Here is a 22,121-nt window from a genome sequence, read left to right on the forward strand (position 1 = left end):
ACTGCCCCAGACCAGCTGATTCTAGTGACAGCACCGGTGGAATGCCCCTCAAACGACTGACAAGGTGCGAAAAGAAAGATAATTGCAGTAGAATTGTTGCACCGTTCAAACCCTGGTACGATCAGTGACTCACTTCTGGTCGAAGACATCTGTGAAGCTCCACAACGATGACAGTGGTCTCCGCCACGCAGATGAGGTGAGCAAGAATTTCCCGTCCTGCAAGACGAAAAAGTGTCACACTGCTGAGAACTGCCACAATCAATGGCAACTGTGGGGAATGCCAACCCTACAGGATGAAGGTTGGTGGAAGGTAGCCGAATTTCAGCTCCCTCACAGCTTTTCTAGTGTCTACTCACAGCTCAAAGCAGGCTACTCGGTTTGGTAGCCCCTACAGAATACTAACCGCAGCTTTCGCCAAACCAAGCAGTTTTCATTAAACCCATGCACTACTTGCCATTTTTGCAAGCTACACCTGTGTTTCTTCAGCAGGGATGCGACCAAGTCACAAGAAAGGCAATGTTAAAAGCGAAAACAAGGGACATCACCTCAAAGGTAAGCTGACCAAGGCAACAAAGTAAACAAAATTGCAAGAAAATATCGGTGCAGAAAGATGGGAATGACAAGAAAACACACACAAGCGCTGCTCCAAGCCTAATTTATTTTACTCACAGCCAATGCTGAAGTGCAACTGAAAAAAATCTTATAATTAACTTGCACAACTGATTCCCTAAGACCAAACACTACAGGCAGACACACACTATGTTATCTCGTTAAAAGTCAAACCAAGTGATGGTCTGCTAACACATTTATTGCCCGATCTTTTATCATTTCAGCTTTTATAATTCTGCATGTATGCTGAGAATAATTTTCGCATTTTAATTAAATAAGGAAATTGCACTATCCAACCCCACCCCCTCCCAAGTCATGGCAGAAACAGAGTGACCAATGCCCACTGACCTTTGATGGCTGGCAGTGTGTGAGTTCCGACTCGTGGCACGAGTAAGTTGCTTCCTCCTGCAAACCAGAAACACTCGTTATCCTACAGCCTGAGAAACTTCCTGCGCATAGTTAACGACAGCCCTCCTCCTATTGCAAAGATTCTGCAAAAAACATTTAAAAGTTGCTACAGTTGGATATATCATGGATATATCGAACTCAAAGGGGATGGCGGAATAGTTCAATATACAGTAGAGCCTCGTTATAACAAACTTCAATGTAATGAAATTCTCAAAATAACGAACTATTTAACTTTTCATAACCTTTTGTTCATAGAACACCATGCATGTAGAAACTCAATATAACGAAGTGTGTTTGTATGCAATATCGCATTGTGCGAAGTGTGGTTGTATGCAAGTCGAAACCCACGATAACGAAATCCTGTGACAATAAAGTATTTTCATATCTCCGGCGAATGTGCATAGGATTCAATGCATTTTGTACCCCTCAACAACGAAATGTCGCTATACTACAATCCTGCATCAATGAAATTTGCCGGAAATTAACCCTCCATATTACCTACTCGCGCAAGGCTAGCATGCTCCAAAACGTGCTCAAATGTGATTGCTCTGCATTAAAACTGTGTAAAATACCACCGCACTACATTTGCGTAGGTGCTGCTAGTTTTGTTTATAAAAACAATCAAGCGCCGGAAGCGATTGTGTGTGATGGAAATGCGTCATGGCCGCGATCTTGTTTATTGTTTGCCTGTTTGAAGCCGCACGCATGTTGATACCGGCCCGTGACGATGCTTTCAGCACACCTAGTTGAGTGCATAATGTGCACCTCGGAGAGAAAAATGCAGCATAAAATGAGGAAATCCACGTCCCACCGACGTGGAATGGTTTATGATGCTTGAGATGGTGGTCGCAGTATGGAGTGCCACGCATCTGGCTGTGATTGAGCGATCGTCCGGGAAAACGCATCCCTTGCTTCAAGAATGCTGGTTTGGTGCCACCTGACAGGCATTGTGTGCAGATTCGGCACCGACGTAGATTTGTGCGAAGGAGCCGTAATCTCAATCGATCGCCTTCGTGTGTACGAGATACGACCACTTTCGCGCTTGGCACAGGACGTGTCAGCATCTACGGGCGGCAGCGTGCACTGTAGATGTGCTGCTGCTCTGCGTACGGTGCAGTTATGCAAGATCCCACAAAAGTGACCGTCCCTCCGAAAGCAAACGACCGAGAATACTGCTCCATGGCAGTACTGCCACTGCTGATGATCGACGCATGCGGCGCACTTTGTACTGTCGGCAATGCGGTTCTATACCCCCAGGCAAAGCTTGCCAATGTAGGCTAGCGGAATTTCGACAGTTTCGTTCTGTGACGCATTACCTATCTGTGGTGTCTCATTTCGCAACAACAAAATTCTCGCAAAAGCAAATTTTTTCCTCGTTCCCCGCCCATTTGGTTATTGCGAGGTTCAACTGTAGAGTGAAATCTGTCTTTCACCGCAAAGGAACGCTAAGACAATAAATGGAAACTTCTGAGAACGCAGAGGGTCAAATGACAATTACAAGTGGCTGCCTGCAAACATACTTCTCAAATAGCGTGCGGCGCGACAAAAGTGACCACCGAAATGGAGCCACATCATGTTTCGTATAAAGTCCAAGTGCAATAAGGTCCTACTGCACCCTGCACACTTTGTGCTTTAGGTGCGAGTGAAGGTGTGCAAGGGTGAGACAGGAAAGATGGTGGCTTCATGAGTGCCGCCTTCCCGCAAGAGCAAAGGCAAAGAGAGGGAGGAGGGCGAGCTCACGGTAACACAATCAAGCGAGTGCCAGGGGTGGGGAAGGGGGAAGTAAGCTGGCGTGTGTTGCGACTTCTGGCGCACGTCTCGGCTGTGACTGCGCGTGGCTATAAGCATAGCTGAGCACATACACAGCTGCGCACCCTGCTTTAGCGGTAATCTGCTGCATTTGCAAAGAGTGGGCGTGCCAAGACGGCGTGGCATCGTGCAAGCGGTCTTCCCGCGCTTCTAGTACTGGAAGTTGCGTAATCTCGACTTTCGGCGACTCGATGGAGCGAGAGGCAGACGAAGCATTCACTCGCGGCTGCCGGCGCTTTTAGTGATAGCTTCGTCCCAGTGCGGGCAGTGCTATCAGTCACGGGGGTGAAGTGCATGCATGCGAAAGCGTGGCTGACTTCGCTTAATTCGTACCGCCAATGTGAAGATATCGTAGACTTGGCATGAAAAAGTATCATTTGTAGCCGACTCGCAAATTCATCAAAATGAATTGTTTTCTCATTCAAGCTTGTTTTTTCAATTGCCCGATAGTTCGGAAAATTCTGTGGCCCCTTTTCGTGCAAGAAAAATCGATCGGGAACTGCAATTATTTGCATAAAAGGTTGAATTTCAATACAATGAAATTTCCAAATAATGAAGCAAATTGCCGATTTTACCTACTTCGTTATATCGAAGTATAACTGTATCAATAATTCTAAATATAAAATGCATCTATCTGGAACTTATTTGAGCACATCTCAGCCAGTTTCCCAAGGTTGTAAGAAACGGGAGCTTATTGAGGCCATGTCAAATGCACGAAATTATTTTTTTTTTGCACAGAAATGTTGCAAATTGGAATGCTGTTCACAATGCTAAGCTTAAAAGCCCACGTCAACTGGACGCAAGACCACGGTGTGCTTTGCACGCTTAGAAGCGCTTGTTGTGCGTTTCATTAAAAATAAGGTAGAAATGGACGCACCGTGGAAGCAAACTAGCCTGTATGGGTACGCGCCACGCTGCCATGAGTGCACTGGTACTGTGAAACATGCGCAAACTTGCTCGGCCGCACTACACTACCAACACGCCGTTTAATTCCTTACCGCGCCATAGAGCATCGATCACCATGGATCGATGGTTTTGAATGCCCCGCCAAAAATAAAACTCCGCGGTTACGGACATGTGGCACCATCTGGCCAGTAATAGAAGAACTACTGCGCACTTTCTATGTTTTTTTTTGCGTTTTAGCGCGAAGGCTCCTGCAAGAAAAAAAAAAAGCAGCAGAGAAGGTTGCGAGGAGTTTTCCCAACATGCCGCCGAAAACGCGTCGCGCGCCGCTGAAAAAGAAGTATTCTCAAAGTGATTCCGCTGCTTCTGATGCTAATATTATCGATATGAGCAGTAGTGAGGAGTCCGTAGAGGAGGTTGGATCATCGGATTTCGACTCAGGCAGTGATGATTCCTCTACACAGCCCGGACCTTCAACTAGCGTGGCAAGGTAAGCATAGTTTCGGATGTCAGTGTTGTTATATGATGCGCGTGCTTTGTAAATGACAACACCTGTTTACGTTTTTCTTTTAGGGTGTGAACTACACACGGAGGCGATATTTTGCCAAACACGCCGTGCCTGCCGAGTCAGGTTTTCACCGAATCGCGCACCTGGCGTACACCTGGACGTGACGTGCCGGAGTGAGATGCGGAGGTTTCTTGGTGCACTGGACATGTTCATGATGTTTTTTACCGCTGAAATGATTTCCACTTTCTGTGCACACACGAACAAGTATGCGTGGATGAAAATTTTTGAGAAACCAAGCTATGCTCAGCCAGATGGCTCCTGGCTAGAGGTCACGCCCCCTGAGATGTAGCGCTTCATTGCGCTATTGATTTACATGGGCATCGTGCAACTTCCTAGACTCCACTTGTATTGGAACACTGGAACAATCTACGGCGGTCTACTCCCAGGGAAGATCATGAGCAGGAAGCGTTTCTTCTCCCTGCTTGCTTTTTTGCATGTCTCGGACCCTGAGGATGACAGTGCTCCTTCAGCTGGCAAACTGCGGAAGGTACTCCCACTACTTCGAGAGATCAACGAGGCGTCGGCACGATTTTTTCAGCCACGGGAAGCCATTTCAGTCGATGAAAGGATGGTGAAATCCAAAGCACGCTGGGGAATCAGGCAATATATTCGGGACAAGGTGACGAAGTGGGGCTACAAATTGTGGGTTTTAGCTGAGTCAGAAACTGGATACACCTTACAGTTCTTCGTTTACACGGGCAAGCGGGAGAGACCGGGACCGCATGGATTGGCTTTTGATGAAGTGGGTAAGCTTTGTAATAAATATTTAGGACAGGGATACAAAATTTACATGGACAATTTTTATACTTCGAAGCACCTTTTCGAACACCTCCTTCAGTGCAAAACGCTGACACGTGGAACAACGAGAAAAGATCGTCGAGGCTTCCCTGGCGATCTGAAAGATCCAAAATGGGAAAAGAAAGCTGAATGTGGAGACATTCGTTGGATCAGGGAAGGAAACGTCTTGTTTCTTCAGTGGAAGGACCGTAAGGCTGTAAGTCTTATGAGCACCATTCATACAGCCAATGAACATGTGCCTGCAAAGAGACGTACAAAAGTGGGCAACAAGTGGAGCGAGAGGACCATAAGAAAGCCCTTGTTGGTACATGAGTACAATGTAGGTATGCTGGGCGTTGACAAATCTGACCAAATCATTGGAATGTACAACGTGCTTCGTAAATGTGTGCGCTGGTGGAAAACACTCTTTTTCCACTGCATAGATATTGCTTGTGTAAATAGTTTTATTCTATTTCAAGAGCATCGGAAAGGGCACCCCGATATTGCTGAGCTACGGCTGAGTGCCCGCTTTGACAAACTTTCTTTCCGAGAGATGCTCATCAAGCAAATTTTGAATCTTGATGATGATCAACCGGCCAGCATCTCTTATCTGCCACCCGACTGGGTTCGCCACAAGCCTGAGAAGGTTAACAACCGAAGGAACTGTAAGCAGTGGTATGAGAAAACCAAGAAAGAAGTGAAGACAAATGTTTTTTGCAGCACCTGTGAAGCGCACCTTTGTTTTACGACTACGCGTAACTGTTTCGCCGATTGGCACATGCGTCATGGGCACTGAGTTCAAAGGTCGCTTGTAAATATAATTTTTTACCTAGAGTGCTCAGATTTTCAGGAAGTGTACCCGAGTTCATGGACAATCATTTGTATATCCCAGTTTTTTTTTTCTTCTATGTGTGGTGAAGTGTAGTGGCAATTTTGTGTCTTCGCATGTATGTTTTCCTTACTTTTCTTCAGCTTTCAGAGATAAAATATGAAAAAATGCCGCAGTGATTACTTTGTATGTTATTACATTGGAAAGGCAAAACAATCAGCTACATTTTCATATATAACAATCCATTGTACAACAAAATTTTCCCAAGAAAAAAAATAATATGTAGACACATAGCAAGAACGGCCGTTTTCTGCGGTAAGGAAAGAGTTAAACGAGCCTTTGTGGTACGTGGACAACGCGCCAGACAGACGGTTGTGTCAGGTTTCGAAAGCACTCATTGTTGCTTCTCCACCGCCCTTTAAAAAAGTCCATGCACCTCTGCTTGGATACCACTCAGCTGCTCTGACTCCTCGTGGCTAGTTCGTCCCTTCGTTCTCGGCCTTTCCCCTTCGGACCCTGCTTCGGTGAGTGCCAACACTACACACGTGCTGCTAGATTCAAAAGTGGATTTCGGCTCGCAGAACACCCGAGTCTCACTAGCGTGTAACCATGCAAGCAGAAACTAAATGTGTCGAGCACAAACTTGGGAATCGCACAGAGTTCAGTCTTGCACGCTGCTGTCGCAAATTCATTTCTGCGAAGTGCGAATGTGGCGTATGGTGGCTTCGTTAAATTCATACTGTAGTACAAAGATCCGTCCGTCCATGTGGGGGTTGAGCTCAGATTCGTCTTGGCTGCTCACGAAATCCTAAAATACCACTCGCGGGAAGCCCTCGTCTACAAGAACACAAACCCGGCGGCGCAGCATCTCCAGTTCGGCATCCCATGCCCGGCGCCACCCAGGAGTTTCATCCACGCTTACTTGTGCGATGCCTATCGAACTGGGAGGCCATTTGCGTTCTTGAAGCACAGTGGAGATCTGCTCTTGCTGATAACCAACGGCCGCAGCTTGCATGAGGCATCCACGGGCACAGCGAGCTAAACTGAGAGCACCCTGCTCGTTATTATTCCTTCAAGCCCCTGTTTGACAGCATGTGCCAAAACAGTGGCAATTAAAATTCATTGGCGCATAGGTATTTCCAACAATGTGAGAAGTGATAGCATTACCATCAGTAGAAGTGCACTTGCATGGGCGCGGTGCAGCGCAGTGCAGCATTTGATATATCGAATGTCGTGGTAATGCGAGTTCAACGTATGCACAGTATGTTGCTACACCTTTGCATGCGATTTTCAAGGGGATTTTACAACTGTTCTATATAGACAACAATTCGATATATTCGAGTATTATATATTCGTGAGTGACTGTATTACCCCCTAAAAAATATTTTTACAGAAATTAAAAAGCAACTATGAAGAAATTAAAAAAAGGAGAGCATTGGATATAGTTGGGAATCATTTTTAAGAGGGGCAGCTTCAATATTCTGGCAGCAATGCCGTGAATGCAAGAAAGCCAGATCCGAGACACCTGCTAACGTCAATGTTAAAACGACCGCTGGAAATGTCCAGAAGAATACCACAGATTTCACAACAGATGCACCAGGAGAGTTGTTCAAACAGTCATGCCACAACATTATTATCAGAGACAGGAACTGCAAATGAGTGTTGCCGTTACACTAACGATTAAAATTTTGCTAAAACAGTATTCAGAACTTGTTAGCGTGCACTACATGTTCTCATGAAAGGGCTAAAATATCATTAAGAAATCAAAGAATGTACAATAAAACCTAGAACTAATCTTTTACTACAATCGAGTTATTGGTGCTGGAGAAGCCAAGATTTTGTTTAAGTGGCAGCTCTGATGGTCAGGCTTTCAAACTCACCAGGCCTGTGTAGAGATTGTAGACATGCAGCTCCCCGACCAGGGTGCCAAGGAACAGATACTGGGAGCCAGCCTGCAGCAGGAACAAGATGTTCAAGACGGATAAATGAAAAATTCACAAAGAACCAAGTTTTTGACGAATAGAATTTGACCTTGCACCAGTGTTAGCGAGATGGATGGCTCATGCTTTAGCCAAATAGCATCGTGGCCAAATAATACATAAACACATGAATTACAGCGCCTCTTATAAGTAATACCTTGAGAACGAAACTTTGTACACTTACGCATTCAGCTTTCAAGAGTGCGCAGGCTTCAAATCAAACATACACAAGACAAACTCGTACTGACACCACATGCAAAGTGGCAAAAGGTGGGAATGAAAGAATGCATTCTAGTTAGGCTTACCTAGTTTGCACTTAATTTAGTCACGGCAATGCATGTTCATGCATCAATGCATGTTCACAAAACTTAGTAGCTACGCAATACAGTCAAGCCTAGATGTAATGGACACTGTTATAAGAAACAGGGTTCATGCTGGTGTATATGACAAAAATTCAAGGGTTTTTAAGGACTTTCAAGGTCCTGTGTGTGGATTTTCAAGGACCACATGCAGGGCCATAATTATACATGCGTGTATAATTATGGAATACGTACTGTGTCCCGTGACAATTGCCCCGTCCCATGCTTGTTAAGCTTCACCGCAATACTTCACGTACGCTTCACCGCGTAACATCGCTGTGCTGAGGCGCAGCTGCCTTTCAGGACCCAGCATTATGCAACGCCCCATGCTTTATAAGCTTCAAAGCCATACGCGAGGATTACAGATGCGGAGTTGGTGCAATTTCTGACAGCAGCGAATTCTTTCAATGAAAAACACGGCACCAAATGGCAATAATGTTAATAGCGAATGTCAAAGCAGCAAAGCATAGCGTTGCCGCGGTGGTAGCTACGGCTGCCAGCGGATTGGCGTGCGAAAGCGCTGGTTTATTCGAGGCGGCGAGATAATCAAAACGGCAGTGCTGGCTTTGATTAATGCCATTTGGGACCTGCGGTAGGCAAAAACTCCGGAAAATCGGACAGCGAAGGGTTCTTGCGTCTGAAATTACAGACTTTCTTGTACATCGACTCTATGGGACGCGTGGTCAAGCCTCAAAGCCGTCCGCGCTATCAGGCAATTCACAACAATCGGGCGTCCGAAAAATCGGTTGTTGACTGTACACAGGCAACTCCTCCAGCCAACGACACGGCGTCAAAGACAATTCGTAACGAGTCCTCTCTTTTACTCGAGCCAGCAGTAGGTCGCGACTTTCGTTCCCTTTCAATAAAATGACAGCAAATTTTCCTTGATTGAAGCACAAATTCTTGAGTTTTCCCCGAGTTTTACCAGACAATTCAAAATGCCTGAGAATTCCCGTTTTTTTTAAACAAGATCGCAGCGGGAATTCAGGCGGGTTGCAATTTTCTCAAATACAATCACTGGAAGTTTATTAAGAATAAAAATTTATGAAATTCAAGGTTTTTCAAGGATCTCCGAAATTCCAGGACTTTTCAAGGCCTTGAAAACGATCTTTTCAAATTCAAGGGTTTTCAAGGGTTTCAAGGACCCGCACGAATCCTGAAGAAAGCAAATAAAAATTTGCCAACGAATGCGAAATTTGAGCGCCGCTCTATCTGTGCTTTAATTTCACAACATATTGGCTGGCACTGACAATCTGTCTCGTACGGCGCATTGTAAATGGAGTGAAGTGTGACATGACTGCCTCGCTAATTGAGAGATCATAAAGCAGCATGTGGGTGACGTGCGGGTGTGATTCACAGCAGCTGCCGCAGACAGACCTCCACTCATGCAGCGCTTTGTTTCCACATATGGCATGGTTTTCAAATTGGGTTCCGCGGAACCCACGGGTTTCTCATTTCTGCTGAATACAAGATATAAACCATACGATTGATATGTTTTTTAATGAGAACATCTAAATTACAGGAAACTCATGGCAAGTCGAATGTACGTGAGCGCATGACAGTGTGCAGAAAACTGCGAGTCTTTGAGAGATACGAGGTATACGAACATCGCTTTGATAAATTAAAGTGCAATGTTGCCCATGATGCCTTTGTGCACACCTGTTGAAATGTTATAATCATCAAAGTCTAAGCATGCTATCGCATACTTGGAAAGTTAGCGGTGATAAGTTCTGCCTTTCCTTTATTGGCACTGCCATCATACCTAGCCCTATACCTACATGAAAACAGCCAATTTTTATGTGTCACGATAACTATGAAACATTCAATGAACCCTACTTTGGTACTTTGACATTAATTTAGCATCAAATTGAAGCAACTTACAAGCATTTCCCGCCTTTCAAACTCACGAAGTGCGAGGTAAGGTTCCTACAACTTAAGAAAGATACTACCAGTACTCCTCTGGCAGTACTCATTGTACTGCCAGTACAATGTGTTGGAGGCCTTTGCCAGTACTCCTCCGACGGCAAAGGCCTCCAATACATTGTATGGCGGATCGGTGCCAAAACACATGCAGCGACTTCAAATGTCCCAAAAAGCAAGAAGGAAAAGAGGGAACTCACTGAAAACGCACAGCAAGAGTAGCTGCTTGTGCCATCAGGGTCTCGGAAGGTCCGCACCGAACGAAACCTGCAATGCAAAATGGTTGCGTGTGGTCAAAACTGCACACGTCACGTTTCGTATTGAAAGACGAGTTGAAGATTTAGGATTTCAATTAATGTGCACATCAGTACAGCAGACTTCCACTGATTCGACTCCGGTTAACTTGATTTCTCTGTCACTTCAATCCCGACCCAAGGTCCCGGCTGGCAACCATACCAACGGGCCAAAACATTCATTATTTCGACCCTAAAATTGGCCTGTACCGGATAATTCGCACTTGACCAGTCAGCATGCAAGGGCATGACCCCTATGGTCACCCTTATAGCGAGTGGCAGCGTCTTTCTCGACCTAGCATAGTGTGCAGTGAATACAGCCAATCTGGCATATATCAAACTTGGATATATCAAAGTATTGCCTATACCAAACAGTCGTAAACTCCCCTTGAAAATTCCATCCAAAAGTATAGCGATGTTCTACAAGTACACATCGAACTCCCGTTCAATGCCACATTCGTTATATCGAATGCTGCACATTTGGCGAAGCTTGTTACTCTTGTGGAATCAGTAAGTGCTGCTGCTCAAGAGTGAAGCAAGGCACCAAGCCAACAGCGACCAATTAAGCTTGCCTTCCCACGGACGGTATACTATGCATGGTATTTTGCAAACGTATTGACTTGGGCAGGCAAGGAACTTCATTTTGTAAACAATCAAATAAAATTTTGTAGCCTAACGAGAACAAGGATGTGCGCCTGGGCGCAAGACAGACATAAAATTACAAATGAGCCAGAACAATTCCCGCCATCAGGCACAAGACAAAAAGTGATGCCAAATGTCTTATGTGCGTTCCAAATGAGGGATGTGCTTTGATATGCTTTACCGCACAAGACAAAATGTGTATTATGCCCAATAACAATGCTAGAAGCTCGACAAGCGACTATGAGTCTATGAATGGCGCCAAGATGGGATGCCTCTGTACGGTGTTCATAAATATGGTGAGAACAACGTTCGTACCATCCCGTACACCCACTTTCATTGTGAGGTGATTTGTCCGCTTACCCTGTGTCGTGAAGCCTCCGCGAATAGATATGAGTTGATTCAGAGTAAAAGCATAACTTTTGTTGGCAATACCTGGCTGACCTTTCGAAGCACTACCCTTTACTGCCTCGAATGGCTCAAATCACAACAGAAATGTCCCAAATAGCTCTGAAGGCCTGCCATTACTATTATTAGGCATATCGGCACTTGTGCTGTGACAGGAGAAGGCGGGTGCATGCATGTAAAATTAAGAAATACATACTATGCATGCGACAATTGCCTCTTCCCACTCTTGGCATGCTTCACCGCAATACCTCGCGTACGCTTCCCCGCGTAACACTGCCATATTGAGGCGAAGCCGACTTTCGGGAACTGTCATTATGCAACGCGTCATGCTGCCTGAGCTTCAAAGTCATTGGCGAGGATTACAAAGGAGGAGTCGGCACTATTGCTAACAGCGGTGAATAGTTTTAATGAAAAACACGGCAGCATACAGCAAGAAACTTGGCAGCGAACGTCGAAGTAGCTAGGCCTAACGCTGCCACGGCGGTGGCTACGGCTGCCAGCGGATCTGCGTGTGAGAGCGTCTGTTCGAGGCGGTTTTGGAACTGCGGCCATGGCAAAAAGTCCAGAAAATCGGACGGCGAAGGATTTTTGCGTCCGAAATTTGAGATGCTCTTATGCACTGACTCTATGGTGTAGGTGGCGGTGCTGCGACGGCGTCCAAATTATCAGGCATGTCCAAAACATCGGGCATCCGGAAAGTCGGTCGTTGACTGTAGTTGCATAACCCTATTGAAGACATTTTATTGCCATGAAAATGTGAAAATACCGCACTTTCGCGCAGCTGGTGCAAATGGCACTTGAGTGGCATTTGAGGAGCAGGCAAGTCGAATTGTAGCAAAATGGCGCAGTTGGACTACTACTGTGCAATAAAACCAACTAGCAAAACAACAAAATGGTAGCACAGCTTGGTCACTTGATGTGGCTTTGTCTAGCTCCATGATGGCAACGGTGATATAAACAAGGCAGCCAGCCGTTGGTGGCTATGGACATGCCACATTGCAATCGCTTAGCCACACTCTCAAACGACAATAGTATTTATGTAGGATTGTTTCCTGATAGACGTGTCCAAGGCAAAGCTCCTATGCAGAGTTTATTACTTCGAATATTCGAAGGTCACCCCAAATCCCTGTTTTCAAGGAATTCAAGGAGTACGCTTATTTTCAAGGATTTTTAAGGGCCCTTGAATCTTTTCTTTCTTTTTTTCAAATTCAAGGGCCTTCAAGCATTCCAAGGAGGTGTATGAACGAACCTTGGAGGTAACTTTGGCAGCCCGTTCGAAGCTCTTCTAGTGCTTGTTTTGACACAAAATTTGGAGGATACATTTTTTAATGAAGTATTTCTTGGTAACAAAATTGGAAAAAAGTTTTTTGAAGGTGATTTCCTACTCACCGACTGTACACAAACTTGCGGTGAAGCTTGGCACCGTCGAATCCGCCGGCCGGGGGAAACACCTGGCAGCGCTGCAGCCTGGCCGCCATGCTCGTGGGTGCAGCATTCCGGTACTGCGGTTCTGGACACCGGTGTGGTCTGCGCAAATGCATGCACACTCAATCGCAGACTGACAGCACTACAACAGGTGTCTCAAATTACTGTCAGGGGTCAGGTCGCTATCATGCCATGTAGCAAAATGCATGACTAAAGACCAGTGTGAAAGGCCACAGAAGAAAGAAAAGGAATGAATACACACGAGTGCTCGTGTTCTGTCCACGTCCTTTGGAGTACGGCAATTAATTTGTCGGTCTGCTGAAATATCCACAACTGAAAAATCACTCCAGCGTATCAGAAAATGCTACTACAGGCTATGCATTGTTTTCTGTGCTTACATCGGAGCAGTGAGTCATCAAACTCACCGTAGCATATGTGATACATTGATATATGGTACGACATATAGCATATATTACATGACAGAGTAGATCACATAGCTCTCTCTGCAGGTCCCTCTGACAATAACAGCATTCTCTCTTTTCTTGCTCTATCTAATCACGCCTTAGCAAAAAAATTGTGTTTCTTTACATTATTGGCCCTAAACAACGAAAATGATGTTATATTTAAACCAAACCAATTACATATTTAAAATCACAGCAAGAAGGCTTAAAAGCAATGTAATGTTCCATTGATATCGATTAAAAAAAAGTAATTTAATACCAGTGCCTCCCCTAAAGGAGCACTGAAAGAAAATTTGTGTCTTGCTGTCATTTGTTTATTGGATAGTTGTCAACCCAGCAATTATGCTATGGACACAATTCCTCAATGCAACAAATAACTAAGTTACCTTCTCATGCAACTAGTTTAAGACGTGTGCCAAGTGCGGGATGGCTTTGGACATGCAAGAGGAGAATTATATTTTTGTGAGCAAAACAATGCGTGGCAGTCTCATGGTACCAGGCCTGACACATACCCATATACTACAGGGTGTGCCATAAATACCGTCACAAGGTTTATGTCCAATATTCCGGTGGAGAATAAAAAAAAAGAAGAGACATTTAAGGAAGCTTTTTGTAGGGTATTCGCCCAATATAATTGAAATGCAACACAAAACACGAGGTGGGACTGGGATCAGGACAGCAAATGAGGCTCTAGAATATCGTTAAGTGTCACCGTGGACCTTTGCGTCTTCTGTAACAAAAACAACAAGAATGTGGCCCATAGTGGTTTATTTCGACTCAAACCATGACAGACTCCCGATGGGAGTTTAGAAAACTGTCCAACTAGCTGCATCACAAAACAAACCAGCATGAAACGCGGTCAAAATACGGAAGGTTGAAGAAACAATGCAAAGAAATGCTAAAAATTAGACGCACGATGATCGACTGGGGCGTGTGACAGTAATTATGGAGCACCCTGCATGACAATGCTGCCGAAAGGAAAGTCCATTTGGCACTTGACAACATAGACACGGAGAGTGGGTTTCCTTGCTTTTCCAAGAGAAGTGAACAATTGGATGGGCCACTACGTACAGCTTTTGACAGCATGGTCATTGTATGGCCTTCAATTACAACTACCATACCGAGCCGACGGGTGCACTGTTGAATTGCGATAGCACATGACCACCGTCTCGCGGATATGTGAATACTCTCCTTTCTCACGCCAGAAGCCGAGCTATACGTGACGTTTATATTGAACAGGTTGCACAAAAGGTGCTGTAATGATTTATAGTGATCGAGGAATTAAGGCTCCAGTTCATTTTGTCCATTCAAGATTTAGTTTCACTCCATTTCTTGCATCTTCAGGATTATGAAAAGCATACAGCCACAGAATGAATTGAGAATTTTAAATATTTCAGTGAGTTTTTGCAAGTTTATTGATCAGGTGATTAAACCCAGGGGATCCCCGAATGGCACCTTAGGGTACTGATCGGTCAGAACAAAACCAACCCCATCTTGTTTGTCCCCATGCACTTTCACAAGTTATTGATTTAGAGAAGAAATTTTGCAGGTCACTTTGCAGTTAACGAAGGCATTGTGTGCTACGTACACACTTCGACAGTCTGCCAGAGACCGACGTGCAGTAGCATGCAAGACTCCTCACTCAGAGGAGTGCCATTCATTCCTGCTCGTTAGGGCGGTTTGTAACACATGAGTGGGAATCAGCTCTCAAGTTCTGCAAGCTCAGAGCCACATCAAAATTTAGCAGCGTCTACTTGGTCCACTCTTGTTGCTGACGGATGCTGATATTGGCCACTTAAACGACATAACGCGGGACGCGTTCCCGCGTGATGTGTGGGTCAGGCACATGAATGTGGACACCTGGCAGTTTCCATACAAACTCATTAATTCCTAATGCACTGTGTCGATTTCTACCTCATCCAGGATAAAAACGTGCGACAGGCATTTTGATGTGCACATGGGGTACTGCTCATTTGGATGAAGTTACCATTTAGGCTTAGCGTTGAGATCTACATATTGAAGACCATTTCGCAGCACGATTGACTTCGGACACCTGTTTGAAAAGAACACTTTGCTTGTGCGACAACCGCATTTATGATGCACGGTGCCTAGGGTGGTAATGCAGCGCGTCCCATAGATGGCTTGCGGAGCGGCACAGAAAGTAAATTGTTTCGACCGTACACCAGTTCATGCGGTACTCACACAAACAGCTCAAAGGGAGGGCAGGCCACCACAGGGTTCTTGCATAGGGCGTGCTGGTTCCGGAGGTACTCCTTGACGATCATGTCTAGCGACAGCGAGTGCGGCGGGTGCGAGGTGGGCATGGTGGATCCCGTCGACGTGTACGACAGCCGCTTGAGCACCGGCGACGGCTGGTACGTGCCGCTGCGCTTCTGGAGCGCCGGCATCGACGGCGAGGGGGCAGGCGTCATCGCGTGGTTCTGCAGCTGCCGTGGGACGATGCTCGAGTCACCGCGGATGGGGGTCACGGCACCGTTCTGCGCGCAAGACAGGCACCGGTGAACCACAAGGATAATTATCGCAGGCACCTCACCTTTTCTGTGCATGTTGCCAGGCAGTCATGCTAAAGAAATCTCCATGCTTACAGCAAACCACGCAACACGTTGCCACAGGGTATCAAAGTGTTTAGGGTGTGGACTGTGGCACGATTAGTGCACCAGCCGAACTGTGAACATTGAATTCGTAAAAACATGCTGACACGATGCCGAGGGGACAGAAGGGGAAAAGACGCTGTAGCAAACATTTTATTTAATGTCTGCCTTGAGCATATTTCTTCACACAGATACATTCGCACTTTATTAACGATGAATCGCCTTTACATGCCGAACACAAGCAGCGGCAAACTTGGAACAGCAATGACTGAGGAGCGCCAGATTGTTTTCTAGATCAAAGTGACTTAAAAAGTGACTTCAGTGACTTTGCTATTCCCAATTTCACATGCTTCACGAACTTGTCTGGAGCAGGTACCCCCGTTGCATCCTTTCACCATCAGATGATTTACAATACAAGGTTCAAAGACCGACAGGCAAGACCTTTCTTGAACACAATTTGTTCTTCTAAAAGTTGATGCAACATTCGTTAAATTGTAAAATGAACACTAATTGGTAGAGTAGGGAGGGGGTGCAGGAATCGGATCGTGAAAATCGAAAGAAAAATCTACACTGAAATTTTGTTAAATAGTCAATTATACATTTTATTTTCAGCGCAAATAATGGCCATCTCTTCATGTAATCAAACTCAATGAGCAGATTTTTGCCATGACTCACAGACGACTTCTAAAAAATTCTGTTAATGTTAAAAAAAGAGAAAAAAAAGCCATCCTGTATACCTTTTGTTCACATGTGACTATTTTCTGGTTACGCATGCGAGAGGTGAGAGAAGTCTCCCTGGCCTTCATAGCGTAGCCTGTTACATATTTATGAGATGCGATTGTAACTTAGCCTGTCCGTATGTAGCATCAAGAGTGAATAATCAATAGCATTGTGAGGGCTATTGAACCGCAGCCTCACCCTGTTCAGACAGGTCACCGATGGAATCTTCTCCGCCGACGAGTTGGGTGTCAGGGAGGCAGAACCCAATGATCCTGACCGTAGTGGCCGGACCTGGAAGCAAAGTAGCAGAGGACACAGTGAAAGCTTGCCGACTCACATTTCACACAATGTAAGGAAGCGCTGGAATCATACAAGTGTCATTTGCTGGCTGGACAGACAAAATGATACAGCAGACCCTTGGTATATATGGAACAAAATGATCGAGACAGAAAGCAAAAAAGAAAAACCAAACAGAAGCAGTAACTTGATGAGAGCAGATGCACAATGAAAGTTATGACAATGGCAGCCCACCAGTGTTGTTGTAATGCTGCCTAAGTAAACAAAAAGTTGCTTCTAAGCAATCTCAATTTGGTGATGGGCAATCTTGTCTACATGGCGAAAAAAAAGGCAAAAACAATTCTAACGTTTCAGTTCTAAACTAATTATGACAGCAGATACTCTGCCAACAAGCACCCTTGTTGGATAACAAAAGGGATCAAAAAATTTTGCATAACTGCAGGCAGATTGTCACTATTAGTGACTGCAATTCCTTGCCTTTCCTTTAACTGCCGATCTTCCATAGGAACAAATTTTGAGATCCCCGATATTCTTTACAAACGTTAACGAACCATCTAATCGCATTTCCTCCCCAATAAAGCTACATGCAGACAACTGCGAAATTTAACTGATTTAATGTGATTCTAACTGATACTGGCTCTCTGCAATCTGATATTGATAGTAACATTTCTTCTTAGAGTAAGTGACTAATGCAATTTAACACCTGTTAAATTGTGTAGATTTTTTAGCACTTTCCTTCACATCTTTAGTAATCTTCTAAGTGACAATCTACTTAACCAAGTTCCACTAATGCAAGCTGTTTGCTACAAACACTTCAGCCGTCCCCATTCCTGAAAACTTCTCCTGGCAAACCCACACTGAAAATATTAGAAATGCCAACCATACACTTGGGTATATTTGCTGCAACTTTTTACTGGCTCCTTACGACATGAAACTCCTCTAAAGAACCTTATAGTAAACTAAACTCGAACGCGTATTGTCACTATGGTAACCTTGAGTAATTTAATTTACAGTAAATAGTACTTAAGCAATGCAAAACCATTCCAAACAAAAATGTTCCATTTGCACTATTTACTCTTACTTACTCCCGCACTTCTACTATTGGCCAAGTGAAAACAAGTCCTGACCTACCCAGTATATTGCTGCCTAGTATGTCGCTATGTGGAAAGATATCGCATCTTTCTTCTGCAAAATATGCCACATCAACTCAATGGGGTACTGTTTCGAGCCCACCATTCTACCATACTTACTCGAATAATAAATCCACTTTTCTTCCAGAAAAGTTGAAGTCAATTTGGGGGGAGGATTCATTATGCAGGAAAAAAGAGTTGCCAGATAACAATAAAATCACAATTGATTTCTTGTGGGTCGGTGGAGAGTGCTGAATGAATGCTGGAGGGCCAAATGCAGTCACAATGCGTCACTAAAAGCCCTCGATTTCACTGTACAGTAAACAACTGGCTTTTCGGAAGCCCAATTTTTTTTTAACATCAGATCATTCAGACGCTTTCGTGGCACCGCCAGTGCCCCATTGCACCAGTGTATAAGAATGTCTGAAATTTCGGACACTGAAACCCTTCAACGTCCGACTTTTTGGACTTTTTGCCATGACTGTAGCCACCATCGTGGCAACACCAGGCTTAGCAGCTTTGACATTCGCTACCTAGCTTCCTGCTGTTTGGTGCTGTATTTTTCACTTAAAGAAGTCGCTGCTGTCAGCAATGGCGCCGACACTACCTCTGTCATCGTCGTCGATGGCTTCAAAGCACGGCAAGAGTACTGCATAATACATTGCATAATGCCAGCTCCTTAAAGTCAGTTTTACCGCAATACGGCAGTGTTAGGCGGTGAAGCATACTATGTACTGCGGTGAAGCATACCAGAAATGGAAAGGGACCACTGTCCTGGGACACAATTACGGCACATTCACACCGAAAGCGGAGCGCCTAAGCAGCCAAGCGGATTTTCAACGTGGTGAGGCGGCCTAGCAAGCTGGCCTGTTCAGACCAGTCGGCTTGCCTGGCTGCCCGCACCGCTGAAGAGGTGGCGGGCAGCCTTCTCATCTAGTGCTTTCACGGCACACGTGTCGCCATGCCGTGGCACCGGTTGTCCGACCTCACCACGCGTGCACCGCCATCGTCTCCGCGCCACAATCGTCTGGTGCTCTGATTGGCTGCAGCAAAGTGGAGAGCTCTGGCAGGCGGAAAAAAAATCAGTCTGCGAGCGATCGGGCTCGCCACCTTGTTTTCCGGCCAGCTTTTACCCGCCCGGCGAGGAGGTTTACCTGCTTTTCACTTGCCTACTTCCTGCTTTGGCCGCTTCTCCTTCCGTGCGAACGTGCCATTGGGGCTGCCAACCTTGCCGAATTTATTAGGGCAGTCCTGACTTTTGAGTAAATGTTCTGTCTACCGACTAGACCTAGTTGGGAATGCCAAATGTCTCGACTATCACTTTATTTTCTTTACTCGACAATAATAAATAGGCTAGATTCCATTTTTATACCTGACAGCTGGATTGCAATTTTTTTTGTTCTGTTGCATTGTCATAAGCATGGTAAAAGCAGCATTGTTTTTGTCGTGGTCCTAGTTATGTTGTAGGCCCTACTGGTCACAGCACATCTACCTGTATTGACAGCTAGGTTAGTCAGGCAGTTATACTGCACCTTCCTTATTGTAAATATGACACGGCAGGATTAAAAAAGAAGAGGCAAAGGTTCATCGACTTTCTATGTAGACTAGCGGCTTGTGGCCCTGACAGAGTTGGTCGTTGTTGGCTACCCCCCTTCCTCTTCCCCGATCCCGACTTCGTCCACTCAAGAGTTGGTGACCCTAGGCACAGTATGCCTTCCCCAAATACACATTCATGCACATACCGTCTCCTGTACGCCGATACACATGCTAAGTGTGCTGGAAGGCCTTCAGACCTACTTCAGACGTGCCAGTGCTGATTTGGGTCCCTGGGGGCAGTAAAAGGCATGCACCTGTTTTTTTCTTTTCGGACTGCTAGACCTCTAGGATGTTTTCGTGGCCCCTAGGTAACGCCAGCACCCATGCACCCCAAGTATCGCGCTTGAATCGCCAAGCACTGTACTTTTTGCTTTGTTCTTGAAGCTTTTAAATGTCTGCTGCTATAATTTTGTGATGCAAGCACAGTAACCTCAAATTATCACATGCCTCAACCAAGTGCTACACTAGCCAACAGAAGATGAAGCAACTCACTGTTCGTGGGGTGCAGACAGTGTTGGCCGACCACTGGGGCTGTGCCGAGCTACCACACGTGGGCCGTGCAGGTAGTCCCGCCTCTTTTTGCAGCAAGGCCGCAGTGTCCGTCAAACCTGCAAAAGTAGATTGAAATTTTCTGCTATGCATCAAAATTCATTAAAGTCTGACAGTCGCATACCGTCAAAAAATTTGTTTTTGCAACCATTTTTAATGACAGTGGCGATAATGTTGGTTGTGACAGCAGGCTGTTGCTAATGCTGCAAAACGCAATTTCTGATTGTAACGCTCACACAATTTTCAGATCAATTTTCGGATCAATTTTCTTAGAGAAAAAATGCCCGCAATAGGATCAGACAAGTACTAATCATTGGTTGTGAGCTGCCATTCTCCCTTCTAAATCAGCTGGAAATCGCCGTTTTTTGTGCAATAAGTAGTATCTTTGATGCATTCACCGCTCCCTAGTGCAGTGAGAACAGTGACGCCACAATATATGGAGTCACTATTAGGGTCAAGTACATGCAGGCCGACCAGTTAAGTACAAATTGCACAGTGCAGGCCAATTTCAGGATTAGCATAAATGTTTCAAACTGTAGATATATGGGCACCAGGCGGGGCCTTCGGTCATGGTCAACTTAACCGTAAAATTTAATTAGACTCAAGTAACCGAAGCGTATTGTAAGAGAAAACAATCTGAAATGTATGTCACACTTCTGCACGAGAGCTGGGGTTTTGGCATGAAATAAATAAGTTAAAAAAAGTTGACCTGAATTTTTTCTTGTATTAATTAACCCTCTTGAGCAAAATTAATGAACATAGAGCTCTGCAAAAATTTTTAAAATCTAAATCGTTTCAATATGGTTGTTTTTCTTTAGTGTCCCTGTGAAAGAACCAAAAGCCCTGCATGCATCACACACACATCTCATCGCAAAATAGTTTGCTGCTTGATGCAGAGAGAGCAGCAGTTCAATGCAGTAAAAGCACTGGGGGGGGGGCAACGACCCACCTTTGGCTTGGAGGTGCTGGTATATGAGCTGCAGGAGGTCCTTCTCGCGGTAGCTGATCTTCGTCTGTGCCACCACTTCAGACTGCAACGGGAGACAACAAGCAACACGTGTGCAACCTCTGAAGTGCAGGCCATCGATGAAATAAACAGCCGACAGCTGACTATGGTCCGGAAACTACAAAGCGTACATCGTTGCACTTCTAGAAGTCGGTAGTTTTTTTTTTTTTTTTTGTTCTTGCATATTTCAGATTGCAAACATTATCAGGTTATCGGTCGGCAGTAAAAGTGCCGTATTGTATCTGAAATTTCTGGAATGTTGTCATATTCTCTAGCCACGGCTGCTGGATAGAAAAAAAAGAAAAAGCTGAGGGTGCAACTACGGCTCTCACATTCGTTCCCCTTGCAGCCCGCGTGATGCGGCAGGCTGCACCTTTTTTTTTTTGATCCAGCGGCCGTGCTCTAGCAAAAGAACTTCATCCACTTGGATTATGCACACAATGTGCATAGTGTTGTACATTCTCAAAGGTGTGCAAGCACTAGTGATTCCTCTGGAATGTACAAACGTGCCAGCACGCATGTACGCATGGACACACCTTGTTGATCTTGGCCAATGAGGACTCCATCCCAGGGCTCAGGGGTGCCCCGGTCACCCTCTCCACCAGTTCGATGCACGAGGTGCAGAACTTGGCATGCTCCTGCCGCTTGTCTTGGAGGACAGGCTCTCGCATAAGCACTGCAACCACGAGAGAGAAGTAAAAGACGAGAGAAAATGACGAATTTCAAGAGTGTGCTTTCTGTGCGTTCCTTTTTCCTCTAAAGATGGCAAAAACAACCTTTTGGCAAAAGCAGGGCACAAATCATTCTAATATTGCCAGAAAGTA

General features: G+C 45.2%; 1 protein-coding gene and 1 pseudogene across 6 annotated transcripts in view; one reads left to right on the forward strand and one right to left on the reverse strand.

The window, feature by feature from the left end:
• mahj (LisH and WD40 domain-containing protein mahjong) overlaps window positions 1-22,121 on the reverse strand; it is a 136,229-nt gene that overhangs the window by 49,371 nt on the left and 64,737 nt on the right. For all 6 annotated transcript variants that reach the window (XM_055069298.2, XM_055069299.2, XM_050176270.3 and 3 more), the window contains exons 17-26: window positions 21,834-21,973; window positions 21,241-21,322; window positions 20,235-20,350; window positions 16,918-17,010; window positions 15,590-15,885; window positions 12,891-13,028; window positions 10,362-10,428; window positions 7,784-7,855; window positions 958-1,014; window positions 134-216 (exon numbers count right to left, since the gene is read on the reverse strand). In XM_055069298.2, coding sequence (XP_054925273.1) covers window positions 134-216; window positions 958-1,014; window positions 7,784-7,855; window positions 10,362-10,428; window positions 12,891-13,028; window positions 15,590-15,885; window positions 16,918-17,010; window positions 20,235-20,350; window positions 21,241-21,322; window positions 21,834-21,973 — 1,144 coding nt within the window. The remainder of the gene's footprint in view (window positions 1-133; window positions 217-957; window positions 1,015-7,783; window positions 7,856-10,361; window positions 10,429-12,890; window positions 13,029-15,589; window positions 15,886-16,917; window positions 17,011-20,234; window positions 20,351-21,240; window positions 21,323-21,833; window positions 21,974-22,121) is intronic.
• LOC140213176 (piggyBac transposable element-derived protein 4-like) lies at window positions 4,462-5,870 on the forward strand (annotated as a pseudogene).

Source organism: Dermacentor andersoni, chromosome 9, assembly GCF_023375885.2.
Source record: "Dermacentor andersoni chromosome 9, qqDerAnde1_hic_scaffold, whole genome shotgun sequence".
In the NCBI taxonomy this organism is placed as follows: Eukaryota; Metazoa; Arthropoda; class Arachnida; order Ixodida; family Ixodidae; genus Dermacentor; species Dermacentor andersoni.